At 43.1% G+C, this 14,178-nt stretch overlaps 1 protein-coding gene across 1 annotated transcript in view; it reads right to left on the bottom strand.

Annotated features, from left to right (window-relative positions):
• Positions 1-399: 399 nt before the first annotated feature.
• Positions 400-14,178, bottom strand: part of Smim13 (small integral membrane protein 13) — a 21,488-nt gene continuing 7,709 nt past the window's right edge. Inside the window, exon 2 of the mRNA XM_055595229.1 lies at positions 400-4,257. Coding sequence (XP_055451204.1) covers positions 4,067-4,257 — 191 coding nt within the window. The 3' untranslated portion in view covers positions 400-4,066. The remainder of the gene's footprint in view (positions 4,258-14,178) is intronic.

Raw genomic sequence — 14,178 nt, 5'->3', positions numbered from 1 at the left:
CTGGCTTGGTCACTGGAATCCATGGTTTCCTACCTCCAGTGTGTTCTCACAGGCCTCTGCACCTTCTCGCTCAGCAGTATTCAGTCCCCTTGGTCTTCCTGGTAGTCAGTGCTGACAGAATTGAAACATGGTCTAGGGTAAGCAACTTAGCAAGCTCTTGAGGTCCTGGACAGCGGAAGCTTGAGTATGATTGAGCACACCAACACAGCTGTGCTGCATGGCTTTCAGGCTCTGTGGCATAATAGATACTACTGCTATGCTCCCAATTCTTAGACTTTGTGAGTTGGTGAAGCATGGTGCCAATGTGTGGACCATAAGGAACAAAACAGCTTTAAAATCCCATTGTGTCCAAAGTACCCATCATTATTAGTCATTATCCTTAATCAATGACACATATACTTGATTGTTTTCATTTTCATTTATTCTGTGCAGTTTAAAGTGAAAGTTAAAACATACAAACCATGAAAGCTTTAGATATTACGACAGGAACATAATTTATTTGCATATCCCCCGTCTGTATTTTACATCTTGTTACACAAAGGTACTTTTATCACACACGGCTCTAGTTCCTTACAATGTATTTTGTCAAGCAGCAAGATGACAATGCATCACAGCACAGGACGGAAGGGCTCCTGTAAGAAGCCACGGCAACGGTATTTGGTGAATGATTATGCATAGAACTGGCATGGAGGTGAATGCGAGGCAGCCCTCAACAGGCAGCACGTACTCTAACCAATGGAGATGCAGCTTCCACCAAGACAGGACAAACTCTAACTTGTTACAAGTTTCAAACTCCAGGACACTTGGACAGCAGACAATACAAGGTGCTTTAATTCTAGATTCTATAACTGCACTTAGTTCACCAGATCTGCGGTTACTCTGGTTACCAATCACAGTCAGACCCCTTCTGGGAAAAACTGACTTTAAAAAGGATTGCACTGCAGACTCAATAACTTCATGCACTGCCTCTCTTGACAGGAAACATGGATGACTTCCCATCAGGTTTCAGGTGTCCATACATACATATTCTAAACTTTTAGCAAAATACCATTTTGAAATGGCTCTTCAACCCAATCTAAACAAAGAGGTCAAGATGTCCATAAAACGGCTACCCACTATCTACTTCCACTGTGAGAATCCATTCAGTTCAAAGGTTATCTTCAGGTGTGTATTTAATGCCTCAGCTAACTTATTCAAATCTTTAGTGTTCTGGCATTTAAATCTGAGCCCTGCCACCACATGGGCAATCTGCAAACACACAAACACACACACACACCTTCAGAGACAAAACAAAGATTTGGGAAGGGCTGGGTGAGAAGGACTGCAACCATCCACCTGAGTCCTTGAGTCTCTAACCAGGCCTCAAAGAGATGATATCATTTTTGGAAGGGTGCAGGCAAGACTCTAGTATTTCTCTGCTGTTTTTAAACATTAAAGCTAAGCACACCCCTTGTGCTGAGAGCCTGAGAATGCAGGTGTGGCAGTTGTAACAGCTACGAAAGTACTAAAACAAAACAGGAAACAGGACAGAAACCCACAGCACATGAGGACTCCTGCAGGACAATGGTTTTTCTCCCCTCTCTTGATGGGGTAAAGGAGATCCATGAGACCAATTTTACACAAAGGACTATGCTTTAGACTCTTCATACTGGCATCCAAAATGTCTTCAGTTAAGCACGCAAGTATGAGCTATTACATCATAAGGTACTGTTTCTTGGGCCACGTACAGTATTTATTAATGTTTTGTAATATGCTGCAAACATAAGTGCCAATAAAAAATGCCACATATGTAGCTTTTGGGGAATTAGTTTGGACCTTGTTATAGGTTGGAGGGGACAGTTACATCAGCCATCACTCTTTAATACTGATTAAATACAACGGGGAGCTCACCTGCAGCTTAAAGTGTTTCCTATTGGCATCTAAACCTTAGCTATCTGCCGCAAAAACATTAGCAAAAAGGAAAACTTGGAGCTCAAAACATTAGATTATGAAAAAAAAATCTAATATAAACATCCTCCCAGTACCAAGATGCCTCAGAGCATCTTGACCCATTTAGTGATATTTAGTTGCTTTAAGAAATATTACAAAACAAAGCTAAAAATGACATCACTGCTCTTTTCGCCTCTGGTCACGATGCCCCATAAAGAAGCCAGACCGATGGCACCCCACTCTCAACTGTTGGGCATTTTTTGTTTAAGTAGAGGCTGGCCCCTGTAATTTCCCTTCCAGTGTTCCCAAAGGGCTACAATGTCAAAAACGGTTCTTTAGGAACTCAGCTTGGGGCAAAATCTGCCAGTAGAAAGAATGAGGTATCAAACAAGATTAAACAGCCCCAAAGAACAAGAACCCGGAAAGTACCGTGGCTTTGCAGTTCACCTCTGTATAGTGCAGACAGCACTAGACGGTCCATTAATCTATCTCTCTTCTCTAGTAAACAGTCCAAAGTTCAGTTAAAACAAACATGGACTCCTGGCAAGAGGCATTTTACCTAGTTAAGCAGGTATTTTCAACGACTGCTTTCTCAAGCCCTAGCATTCTTGAGGTCTTGTGGCTGAATTGCTGTTCGTGAAGTACTTTCTCCACAACACAAGCCCAGAACATAAAGTCCCCATATAAAGGGGGACTGATCTCATTCTCCCTAAAGGAGAAGACAGTTGATAGATTCCTAACTATAACTCTAAAACCCCCAATAGGTTTACCCCAAAAGTATTTCATAGAAAATAACTATGTTAACACTGTAAGATTTATACTTAAGTTCTCCAATAAATAACTGCTATCTTGAAAAGTAAATTTACAAATTATCACTTTTACTTAGTCTAAGTGACAATCAACTGTTAAGATGCACCATAAGTATTTCTAAGAAAAAACACTGCCCATTAAGCTGTGACATGCGCCTGGCATCCAGAAACATGTTTTAGTTTGCATTTATTCCATGTTCTAAAATATTTTTGCCACATAAACTTTGAGCCTATGTAAAAAATGTGTGAAATGAACAGGTTAAGTTATAACTGTAACTTCAGATTCTGAGTCCCCCTCTTCCAAATCACTTTGGAAATTAGTCATAGGAATCTTCACTTCCCCACACGTGTGTCAAGAGTACCGGCAATGCTGCATTCCCTGATGGAGCAAGCGCTCACTGCCTTTTGTCTAACACCAGGAGGCAGCTTCGGATAAAACATATGATAGCTTAATGGCAGTCTTCTCCATGAAGTGGTCATACAGGCCTCTCTTTGCTTTGAATTTTGTTAGGTCAACTCTGGGGATTTTGGCAATTTCTCCTTGCCCTTGACTGCAATCCCTTGCCTTGAAGAAAGACAACTGTTTTGCAAGTGCCTCACGGACAAAACGTAGCACAGATTCATCAACTTATGGATATCTTCCTTTCTTAAGTCCCATAAAGCATTTTGTTGTTTCTTTTCAAGACAATATAGAATTGTGATAATTTCTCTGGTAGCAAATGTTGACATCACTATTACCCAAAATGCCTCACTGCTGTTTCCATGTTTCTCTGCATATACAATAACCTTTCACTTCAATGCTGAGTCATTTTTAAATGCCAGTTAAACCGGATATATTTGATACCAACAATATACACATCAGCTGAGGTAATGACACTCTAACAAGGGGCAAAGTCACATATGCGTAAGCTAGGTCAATGGCAAGACTATCTATCACCCGGTTGACAGTAATGAGATACGTCCCAATTCCTGACAAGTTAAAACGTCAAGAAAAGGGTACATTTTATGACTAATAACGTGTCTTCAAGCCTGAAATGTTTACAGATTTACACCAGTGCAAAACAAAACAAAACAAAAAAGCCCAAGAGGCAAAGAGTAAGTAGGCCCAGTGAAGCCAAATATCCAGGATGAAATCTGTAATGGTCCAATTTGGTTTAAATTCCCTTTATTTCTATATGGCTTACGTATAAATCTTTTTTTTTTTTTATGACTGGATATAAATCCAATTGCAAATGTTCCTCAGTCACTTAGTGACTTTCAGAGTCAGGTCTCTAAGGACAGAGGCTCAGAACTCCCTCAGACCATATTCTAGTAAGGCGCATGTCTGGTCAGCGGCCTTCATCAGCAGGTGCCCTTCGCTGGCGAGCAGATCTGATCCTGTGTGGCGAAGCTGAAGGGTCCTCTTCTGTTTCAGACCCTGAAGGCTGCTCATGATCTCCTTCCTGAGATCCTGTGTCTCCCACCAGCTCCCGGAGAAACTTGAATTTAGATAAAAATAGATGCCATACGAAATACCAACCTAGAGGAAGACAAAAACATTAAGACAAATGATTGCTTTGTTTTCAACTCAGAACACGACAGTTAACAGAAAGGCCTGTCACAGAGCAGTATGCATACCAGACAATGCATAAGGCTCTTGGGATGTGTAAGGCGTGAGGATAGTTTCTAGAATTACACAGGACAACTCCCTGCTTTCATGGACTTTAGAACCAAGCAGCGATATTATAATGAGTATTGTTGCTCATATACTCTTGGGAGACTGAGGCAGGTAGATGCCAAGTTCAAGGCTAGCCTGTGCTACATGCTAAGACTCCATCTCAAATACCAATTCTCCGTACACTTCTATGTGAGATTGGGAGTAAGTGAGAGCACTTTTTGTATTAAGATCAAGTTTGACAGTATTTCTATAGCAAAGAAATACACTTGATTAATGAGTGGCTAGACCCTACCTGAGTGCTACTCAAGGTGAGCCAGAATGAAAAGATGCCACACAGGAGAAGTCAACTGTGCCACAGTGAAAGGCCTGTTAAGATGACGCTGCTGAAAAGGGTATAGCAGCAGTTCCAAACCTTCCTAATGCTGAGCCCCTTTTCTACAGGTAGCTCCTTATGTGCTGACCCCAACATAAAACTATTTCAATGCTACTTTATAACTGTCATTTTGCTACTATCAAAAATTGTAACGTGTATTACAAATGGGCTTTATTTTCATGAAGTGTGTGTCCTTGGAGATCGGGTTTGTCAAAGGGGTAGCAACATGCAGGCTGAGAATTGCTGGTTTATAAACAATTTCACAGAAAACTGTAAAAGTTCTACAATTGCGAGATAGGAACATAAAGCCTGTGAACTCATTGCATAAGTTCAAGATTTTTAGAAAATGACATTTTCACGTCAAATTCTTTAAGGAAGAAACATCATTCAATAAAGGATCAATCGTGTAAACCCAAGCTGGCTTGACCCAAGCTTTAGGAGAACACACACAAAGTTGGGGTAAGTCAGCCGCGGCACTGGTGTTCTCATATATCATCAAATTTATCCTTTTGAAGCAGCTTAATGGCTTCTGGAATGTTCATACCGTTGTGTAACCAATACTCTTGAACTCCCGGGCATGTGTACCGACCCTAAAAGAATCCTCCAGAGCCATCATGGTCAGGGAAGGACCTCGGCTGACAGAGAGCTTGTCAGGCTACAGAGATAAAGTCCTAGACTCACTCTCCAGCACCACACAAAACCAGCTGTGGTGGCCCACCTGTAATCCCAACACTTGGAAGTGAAGTGGGAAGATCAGAAATTGAAGGCTATCCTTGACTATAGAGAGAGTTTGAGGTAGCTTGGGCTACATGAGACTTTGTCTTTCAAAAAAAAAAAAAGAAAGAGAAAAAAGAAGTCTGATGCTCTGCAAGAATCCCCCAGCATTGCTGCAGGTCATGACTCACACCTCGAATCCCAGCACTCGGGAGGTATAAGGCAGGTGGATGTCTGTGTGTTCAAGGCCAGCCTGGTCCACACAGTGAGCACCAGGTCAGCCAAGGCTACCTAGTGAGAGACCCTGTCTGAAAAGGTGGGCAGGGGTTGGGGGTGGGGGGCTGGTTAAAGAAAAGAAAAGGAAAAAAGGTGACAACAGTTGCCAGAGGCTTTGGATGGGATCCCACATTCTCTTCCTCCCCAACTGCACTGCCAGTAATGACACCAATGTGAAAAGGTTTCAGTGTCAGGCCAGCGTTCACAAGGCAGTGTCTGCCACGCACCCTCCTCCTTCCCGCTGGCAGTCACGAACGTGCATTACATCACTGCGGATTTCCCCTCTGTGAACATGCCACATAAGTGGCCTTTGTGTCTGGCTTCATTTATAAAACCTCTTTTCAAGGTCCTGCTTGGTGCTGGTGGCTCTACTCTACATCATACCAGCAACATGTGAGGTCCCGTTTCTCCACACCCTCACCAACACTTCCTGTTGCCAAACGACCTAATAGATATGAAATGGCACACGAGAGTGGTGGCTTTGATTTTCATTGGTCTTCATAACTAATAACATGTTTCCTTTTTTTACCAATTTGTAAATTTTTTCCATTTTGCTTTTGAAAACTGTCTATCCAATTGTGCTCAGTTTAAAGCTCGGAGGTTTTGTTTTGTTTAATTCTTGAGCTGTAAGCTCTTGTGTGTTCTAGACGGCAGAGGCACTTCGCCCATTCCATCCAGGCTCTTTTCACTGTTTTGAAATGGCTTCTGCAGAACATGTTTAACTCTGATGAAACCCAGTAAGTCAGTCATTGGGCTGCCTTGGTGACATGGAGGGAACTCCTGGCAAATCCAAGACGGTTGCAGTTTACACCAGCCAATCTTCTAAGAGTTCTACAGACTTTAACACATTAAGTCTTTGGCACAAAGTTTGGGTCCAAATTCATTCATTACTGTATGACTATCAGGTTGTCCCAGATCATTTGTTGAAAGAACAGTTCTCTTGGAAAACTTACCCCAAATCAATCATAGACAGCAATTTTCTTCTGCGCTCCTAACTCTCTAGATGACAGTCTTCTGCTGACACACACCATCTGAACTGCAGTAGCTCTGAATTCCTTTTGAGACCATGAAGTATATGTCCACCAGCTTTCCCAAGACTGTTTTGATGCCTGCATCCCTTGCATTGCTAGGTGAATTTTAGAGCTGGCTAGTCAGTGCAGCGAGTCTGTAGGTCAAAGTAGGGGACTGCGCTGTTTCTGTAATGTCATTCTACTCAACTAAAATTCCCCACAATGTACATACATGCTTCTATGTGTTTATACATGTATGTGAATGTGTTATGGAGGCCAGAGGTCAATGCCAGTGTCTTCCTCTATTGCTCTGGAATTACAGATGTGTACCACCACTCCTGGCTTTGTATGTGGTACTGGGAACCTTAACTCAGATATTGTGACCATGAATGTAAACGTATCAGCAGGAAATTATAATAATGCAGTTCAAAGAGAGGACAGATGGTCTTCACTTCCTTAAGACTAAATATTCCATAGAGAATGAGGGAAGCGATGGGTCAAGAAGTCTCTGACTGAAAAGCACCAATAAGCCCTCAGGACAGGGCAGTTCCCTGTGGGATGGTCAAAAGACAGCAGAGCCCAGCACAGAGGCTTGGGTGTGAGAACATACTCTTAGGTCACAGATTCTCTTCGCCTTGATTTCAACAAAACTGAGATTCAATCACAGAGTGGGGAAGGGAGAGAGAGTTAATAGATGATAGAATGCAGAAGGCTACGGTCGCTGCATCCATACTCGATGTTTTCCCAAAGTGGCCTGCGAAACCACTCATACTTCTGCCCCAAATCTAAACAAACTCACAAAACACGCCTCTATGTCCCTACGGGGAGGGGAGGACAGCAAGAGCTGGGGAGGAGGGCTCAGAGGGTAGCAGCGCTTCACAGAAAGGCTGAGATGGGAACCCTGTCCTGGGAACACAGAGCTCATGCGCTGGCAGCCAGAGAGCATGAGTGCTCGATGTCTAATGACGCTGATGAAAGGTGGCTCAGCTGGCAAGCACTGCAGTGCCGATCACCGAAGCAGAAGGAACTCAAGTTGTCCTCAGGTAAAATGAGGGCATCCTTATATGACTGAAATTTGGGGGAACAGACGGGAAGAGAATGGAGATATCTCTAAACCAGTGTCTGCTTCTTATAAAGTTTATAAAAAATGGCAACTGTCTAAACAAAGGATAATAATGGAAATTCAAAAGTTGAACAAAAATAACTACCCAAGACATTTATTTTTAGAAAAAGAACTATTATAACCCCCAACTCATATATCCTAAGCAAAGCAGGACTTAGCAAAGGAACCATGAGCTACTGCAGTCCCAGAAGGCCCTACTCCAGAAATGTTAGTTAACTACAGAAAAAGAAACCACTAATTTTTCTTGTTAACTTTAGGGACAAGTAGATGTAACCACTACCAGCCTAAGTGTCACTAGATTTAAGCTGTCCTGTCACACACATCTAGGATGCCACACTGCCAGAACAAGAGTGCTCTGATCTAGGAACCATAGCATCTTATCTGTCCTCACCTTATGACAAATAAACCCCAAGTAGATAGAGCATTGCATAGCTAGTCTGGTGTATCAAGGAACTTGTGGTTTAAGTAACAGACACTCGAAGACCCAAAAGTGGGAGTTTCTTAAAAACTTACAAGGGTAACAGGGTCCTTGGGAGCAAGCACCTTTACCACGGACTAGAACTGGGTTGGTTAGTTAACTTGGTCAGTCCTCACGAATGAGTCATTCTCTTGGTGTAGTCTGTTTCTCCTTGCATGTTTACCTCCATACCCGAGAAGTCACGGGTAGTTTTAGAAATTTGTGGGGATTAGACATAGTAGCTTAGAGAAAGAACCTTGGTAAACGCCTCTTTATTAAGCAAGACTCCCAGGACAGTCTCCACCACAGAAGCTGCTCAAAACGAATAGGTGAGCTTTGTCTACTTGTTTTCTGAGACAAGATCTCATTTAGTGCCCAGGCTAGTCTGGAACTTGAGGTATAGTCCATGTCGGCCTTAAACTTGGAGCAATTCTAGTTGCAAGCATCCCAAGTAAGTAAGATTACAGGTAACACATCCATCTCACAGACAGATCTACTGGTTAAAGTCTTCCTATGAAACTAGGCTTGGCGGGGCCTATCGTCATGCCTGGGAGGTAAGGTGGAAGCAGGATCATGAGTTCCAGGCTAGCCTGTACTACAGCAAGATCCTGCATCAAAAACAAAACCTTCCCTGATTCCTTTAAAAGGTCCACACACATTACCTATTAGTGAACGTCTACACTGCATGAGGCTCCAATTACCTGGTGTGGGGCAAAGTGAGGGCAAGGAAAGATGAGAGGCATCTTTTCCCTTTCGGGTACAAGTTCACTGTAAACATAAAACACGGTCAAAAACAACCCAACGTAATGACCTACTTAATGGCAGCAATTCCTAAATGGTATCACTATAACTGATCACTCATCACAAGTTCTAGGGAGGTCTTGGAAACTAGTCTTGAGGGCTCATCGCACAAACCCCAAGTCTATCTTGTAGCTGTGCTTACTCATTTTTTTATTTGTTCGTTTTTTGTGAGACAAGGTCTCACTGCATAGTTCTGCCTGCCTTGGAACTCATTATGTAGACCAGGCTGCCCTCAAACTCAGAGATGCACCTGACTCTACCTCTGAGGGACTTTGATTAAAGGTGCCTGTCACCATGCCTCACTGTGCTTGCTCATTTTGAAGCTCCATAGATTAATGTACATACAAGTTTGGAAAGCACAGAAATGTATGCCAAGAAGTGAATCAATCAGCCCGGCCAAGAGAAAGGAGAAAGGAAGGGATTCAGAGTTGAATGCCCAGGAGGAAGAACTGAAGGACCAGTTGACCAGAAACTGCCTCAGAAGACTCCATTTCCCAAGAGGCAACAAAAGCCACATTAGTATTTATTGAGATATGATGTTTACATAAGAAGATGTGCTGTAATTGTATGTCAACGTGACACAAGCTAGAGTTATTTAGGAAGAGGCAACCTCGGCTGAGAAAATGCTACCACCAGACTGGCCTATGGGCAAGCCTGTGGAACATCTTCTGGGTTGATAATTGACGTGGAAGGGCACCACTGACTGTGGGTAGTGCCACCCTTGAGCTGGGGGTCCTGGATTATATAAGAAAGCATGGGGAGCAATCCAGTAAGCAGCACCCCTCCATGGCCTCAGCATTAGCTCCTGGCTCCAGGTTCCTGCCCTGACTTCCTCAGGTGATGATGACAAGCTGTAAGCTGAAATAAACTCTTTCCTCCCCAGGTAGCTTTTGGTCACCATGTTTTATCACAATAATAGAAACCCACCTAAGACAGAAGACTATAGAAAGAAACTGCCCAGAAGTGGAGTATAACTCACTGTCTAGCATACGAAAGGTCCTAGTTTCGATACCCAACACCTCAATTAATAAAACTTTCCCCCAAATACCACCAATGAGTTATGAGATGATATAAGAAGCTTACGGATATAACTGATACAATAGCCAGAGCTATTTAAATGTCCTCTCCAAAACTCATGTGGATATGTGCATGATATCTTAACAATATAAAGAAGTGATTAAGGCCTATTAAGAAATGAGATAATGTCCACAGAGAGGGACTATGTAAGTATCACAAAGACAGATTTAAGTCTGTCTCTCTCTCTGTGCTTGTCCTTCCACCCCATACTGTGCCACCCAGCAAAGGCTCTCAAGTCCTCCACAACCCAATAAACACCTATCGTTTGCGATTTACCTAGTGTGTGGGATTCTACTGTAAAGCGGAAAATGGATAAGGTGAGATGAAGGGATGAAGGCTGACTATGCTCTAGCTAAGGCTGTGCTGTGTCTGTCTATAGCCTTGTTTAATGCATGTTCACAGCACTGCATGTAGAAAAAGACCAGTGCAAAGTTACACAATATAAAATGAAGCTTCATCCTTTACATATTATTAGATACACAAACACACCCAGTGGGAGAGGGATGGATCTGAGGTATGTCAAAGGAAGAGCCACCAAAGACACAAAGGACACTCCGCCAGGTCACAACTTCAACTTAGCCCAAGAGTAGAATGGCCTAAGGTGGATGCCAGGATTTAAGATAACTTCTCCAAGGAGTCCATGTATTGGGGGAGCAGGAAGATGGAAGAGTAAAAGTCATAAAACCTAGATGACCTTTTACTGAAAAGGTACCCCTTAACCCTACAGTACATGAGCTAGCTCATAGAAGCACAGCGCACACACCAAATCCTTTGCACTGAGACACACATAGAACAAACTTCTTGCTTACTCTTATTCTGCAGGCATGGGCATTACACCATTGGATTTAGAAAGAAAACCAGGAAGGAGAGAAAGGAGAGGGGAGAGGGAAATTCTTCTTCCGCATAATCAGACACCAAGGCTGACTGCTGGGGCGAGCTCTTCACAGCTTTTTAAAATGGAGGTTTGGGCCTTGTTCCATCCTTAGACTGATAAGCACTGTAAGTCAGAAAAAACTGGCTGGCGGCAGAAGCTCTGGGTTCTGGGATAATGAAAGGTGACTCACTTGTGTGTGACAGTAATTAATTAAGCATTAGTTCAAAAGAGAAATGTTTTTGAAACACGCTGCACTGGATTTCTATAGATAAACGTGCCAGAAGGGCAGTGACGGTAGATGAGCTGAACACTGAGCCTCACCATCAATGTAACTAAAAAGTCACACAATGAATCTCTGCTCCACATTTCACTTAATCCTCATCATTTCTCGGAATCAGTCAAGACTGGTAACCATGATTCCCATTCCTACATAAAAGACTAATGATTAACAAGGGCTTTTTGCTTTTATTTTAAGCTTAAGGACCAATCTGTTAAGAATTTGAAAGAAAAACACAGGGCGGGCAAGCTGTAAATCTCAGCAGCTGATGAGAGGAAGAACACAGAAAAAGAGGAAGAAAGTCATGCCTTGAGTGAGGGTCCAAGAAAGCGGGTTCAGCAGTGGAGGTCAGCAGGCAGCTGCACTGGGAGAAATGGGAGGAGCATCTAGAGTGTGAGCAAGTATGTCTAAGACCTGGGCCAGCGGCTAAGGAACCCATAGGAAGGGCAAAGGAAGTCACTTTTTGAGTCAGAACTCAGAAAAGCAAGCAGGCTGCAAGTGACTATCTGTAAACGAGTGGACATTGCTGTCCACCCCACCCCCTTTTAGGACAGGGTCTTGTTACAGGCTGGCCTCAAACTTAGAGGCCCTCCTGCCTCACTCTCCCAAGTGCTGGAATGGCATCCATGAGTTACAGCTATAAAGCAAGCCAACTACCTAACTTAGGGCAGAACAACGAATTTCAGTATATCAAGTTCTTGGGTTTTCATGGCAGACGTATGACAACGTACAGCTTCAAGGATGAAGCATGATCAACTTCACACATTGCAACGTAATCCCCAGCGTGACTATTCTGGAGGATGGCCCTTCGGAAGGTGAGTGGGTGAAAGGGTACAGTCCTCCTAGAAGAATCAGGCATGGTCATGCACATCTGTTTCAACTGGTATTTCTGTGGTCTGCACATCTCGGGTCTATCTGACTGACAGGATTGTTCAGTGTCTGTAAAAAAAAAAATGGGCAGCAGTTTGGACTGGCTTCTGTAATTAGTACATTATCAGTAGGAATCTTCAGAGCTAAAGCTAGTATTAAATGGTCAGTTGATACACATTTTAAATCCTGGTGTGACAGTGTACACCTCTAATCCCAGCACCCAGGAAGTAGAGGCAGGTGGATCTCTGAGAGTTCAAGGTTTGTCTGGAATACAGGAGTTCCAAGCCAGCCAAGCCTATACAGTGAGACCCTATCTCCAAGAACCAACCAATCAAAATCCTTAAATTCTTACATAGTTTTGTGAGGGAGTTTAGGGCAAGAAAGATGGAAACTGGATGTTTGCTTTCCAGTGTCTACTCTGCCAACAGATTTATTTAGAGAATACTGGGAGCCTGATGAACCTCCGCATTTCACTTCAGGAATCGTGCATCTCATCTTTGGTAATGCCTTCTGAATGTTGGCTTGACATTGAAACCTTTTTACATTTTTTGTTGTTGTTAACATTAACATTTTATCTGTTAATTATACTTAAGTAAGGCTGACTAAAAACCATAAACTCAAAAGAGTATTGTCAAACTTTTAACAAACCCTTTAAGCTAATTAAGAGGCCATCATTTTCAGATGGTTCCAGAACTTTGGATTCTTATACAAGCAAGCTGAAACTCAACTCATCGTCAACAGTGAATTAAAACAAAACAAAGCAAAAAGCCTAACCACTGAAACATATTTTGAGAATCTTCTACCTTGCTTGTGTCCAAGAGCCTTTTCTCTCGGGCTTTTGGCAGAGCCCCAACACCGAAGTAAGGTGCTGCCTGACTTAAGTCTATTTTTCTAAGACCAGAGTAAACTAAAACCAGGCTTAATCTTTGAAAATCCACCCCAAGGCACTAATTAATTCATCTCTACTCACCTGTACTTCGGCGTTAGGTCAGCAGACAGGTAGCTAGTCCTCACCATTCCCAGACCCTGCTTTCCGTGAATTTGTCTTTATTAAAATTAGAGGCTGGGAACATTGTGAGCAGTCCTGACTTGGCCTGAATCGCTTCTGTCCACTCTAACTCCTTGATTTGCCAGGCACAGAAGTACCCTGGTCTTGGTACTACCCACCTGCATATCATCAGTGTGCTTAGGCTAAACTAGGGAGCATAACCTGGCCAACTTATGAGAGGGTGTGACCCTCAGTTGATGCAATTCCTCTCCTAGTACAGGCCCACACTCTGACCTCCTAGGACCTATGTTGACATGAGTCCTAAATCCCAGCCCTAAAGCTTCAAATCTCATGTGCTCATCACTGCAACAGGGCAGGGAGAAGAGGCACCACTGTGCTGAGTCAAACTACAATCCCAAAGCCACTGCCATTCCCAACTCTACTATTGTCTCCTTGGCTAAAACTGACATCAACCCAACATAAACTCCCAACTGGCTTCCTTCCTGCCAGGCTCTATGAGCCTGGAGAATCTTGAAGTTCCCATGAAACCTCCTAGTGCCCACATCTGTGCTGAAATGTGCAGCTAGTTTGGCTTGAAATTGACTCATTTATTTCTGTCCCTCAAATATCTGTCAGTGCTTACTACATCCCAAACACTATTGGGCTGCAGTATGCATGTCCAGTGACAATGAAATCTATGAAGAAGAGCAGAGGAAGGGGGAGGGTTGGGTGCACACAGGGAAGCTGCTATCTTCAAAGAGGCTAGAGAGCCTTCCTGGCAACTGAGAGGATAAAGGTATCAATGAGATGGCAAACACTGCAGAAACAAGTCTAGAAATGTAGTTTCAGATGTGCTAAAGTTTGAAATCTTCATTGCACTCACAAGCAAACTCCATGTCTCCCTGCCTCCTCTGGAAGTCAGGCTGCGGGGCTCAAACTCCCC

This window comes from Psammomys obesus, unplaced genomic scaffold (genome assembly GCF_907164565.1).
Source record: "Psammomys obesus unplaced genomic scaffold, mPsaObe1.curated_primary_1811, whole genome shotgun sequence".
In the NCBI taxonomy this organism is placed as follows: Eukaryota; Metazoa; Chordata; class Mammalia; order Rodentia; family Muridae; genus Psammomys; species Psammomys obesus.
The sequence above is the reverse complement of the archived record's forward strand: the minus strand, read 5'-3'. Positions and strand labels throughout refer to the sequence as shown.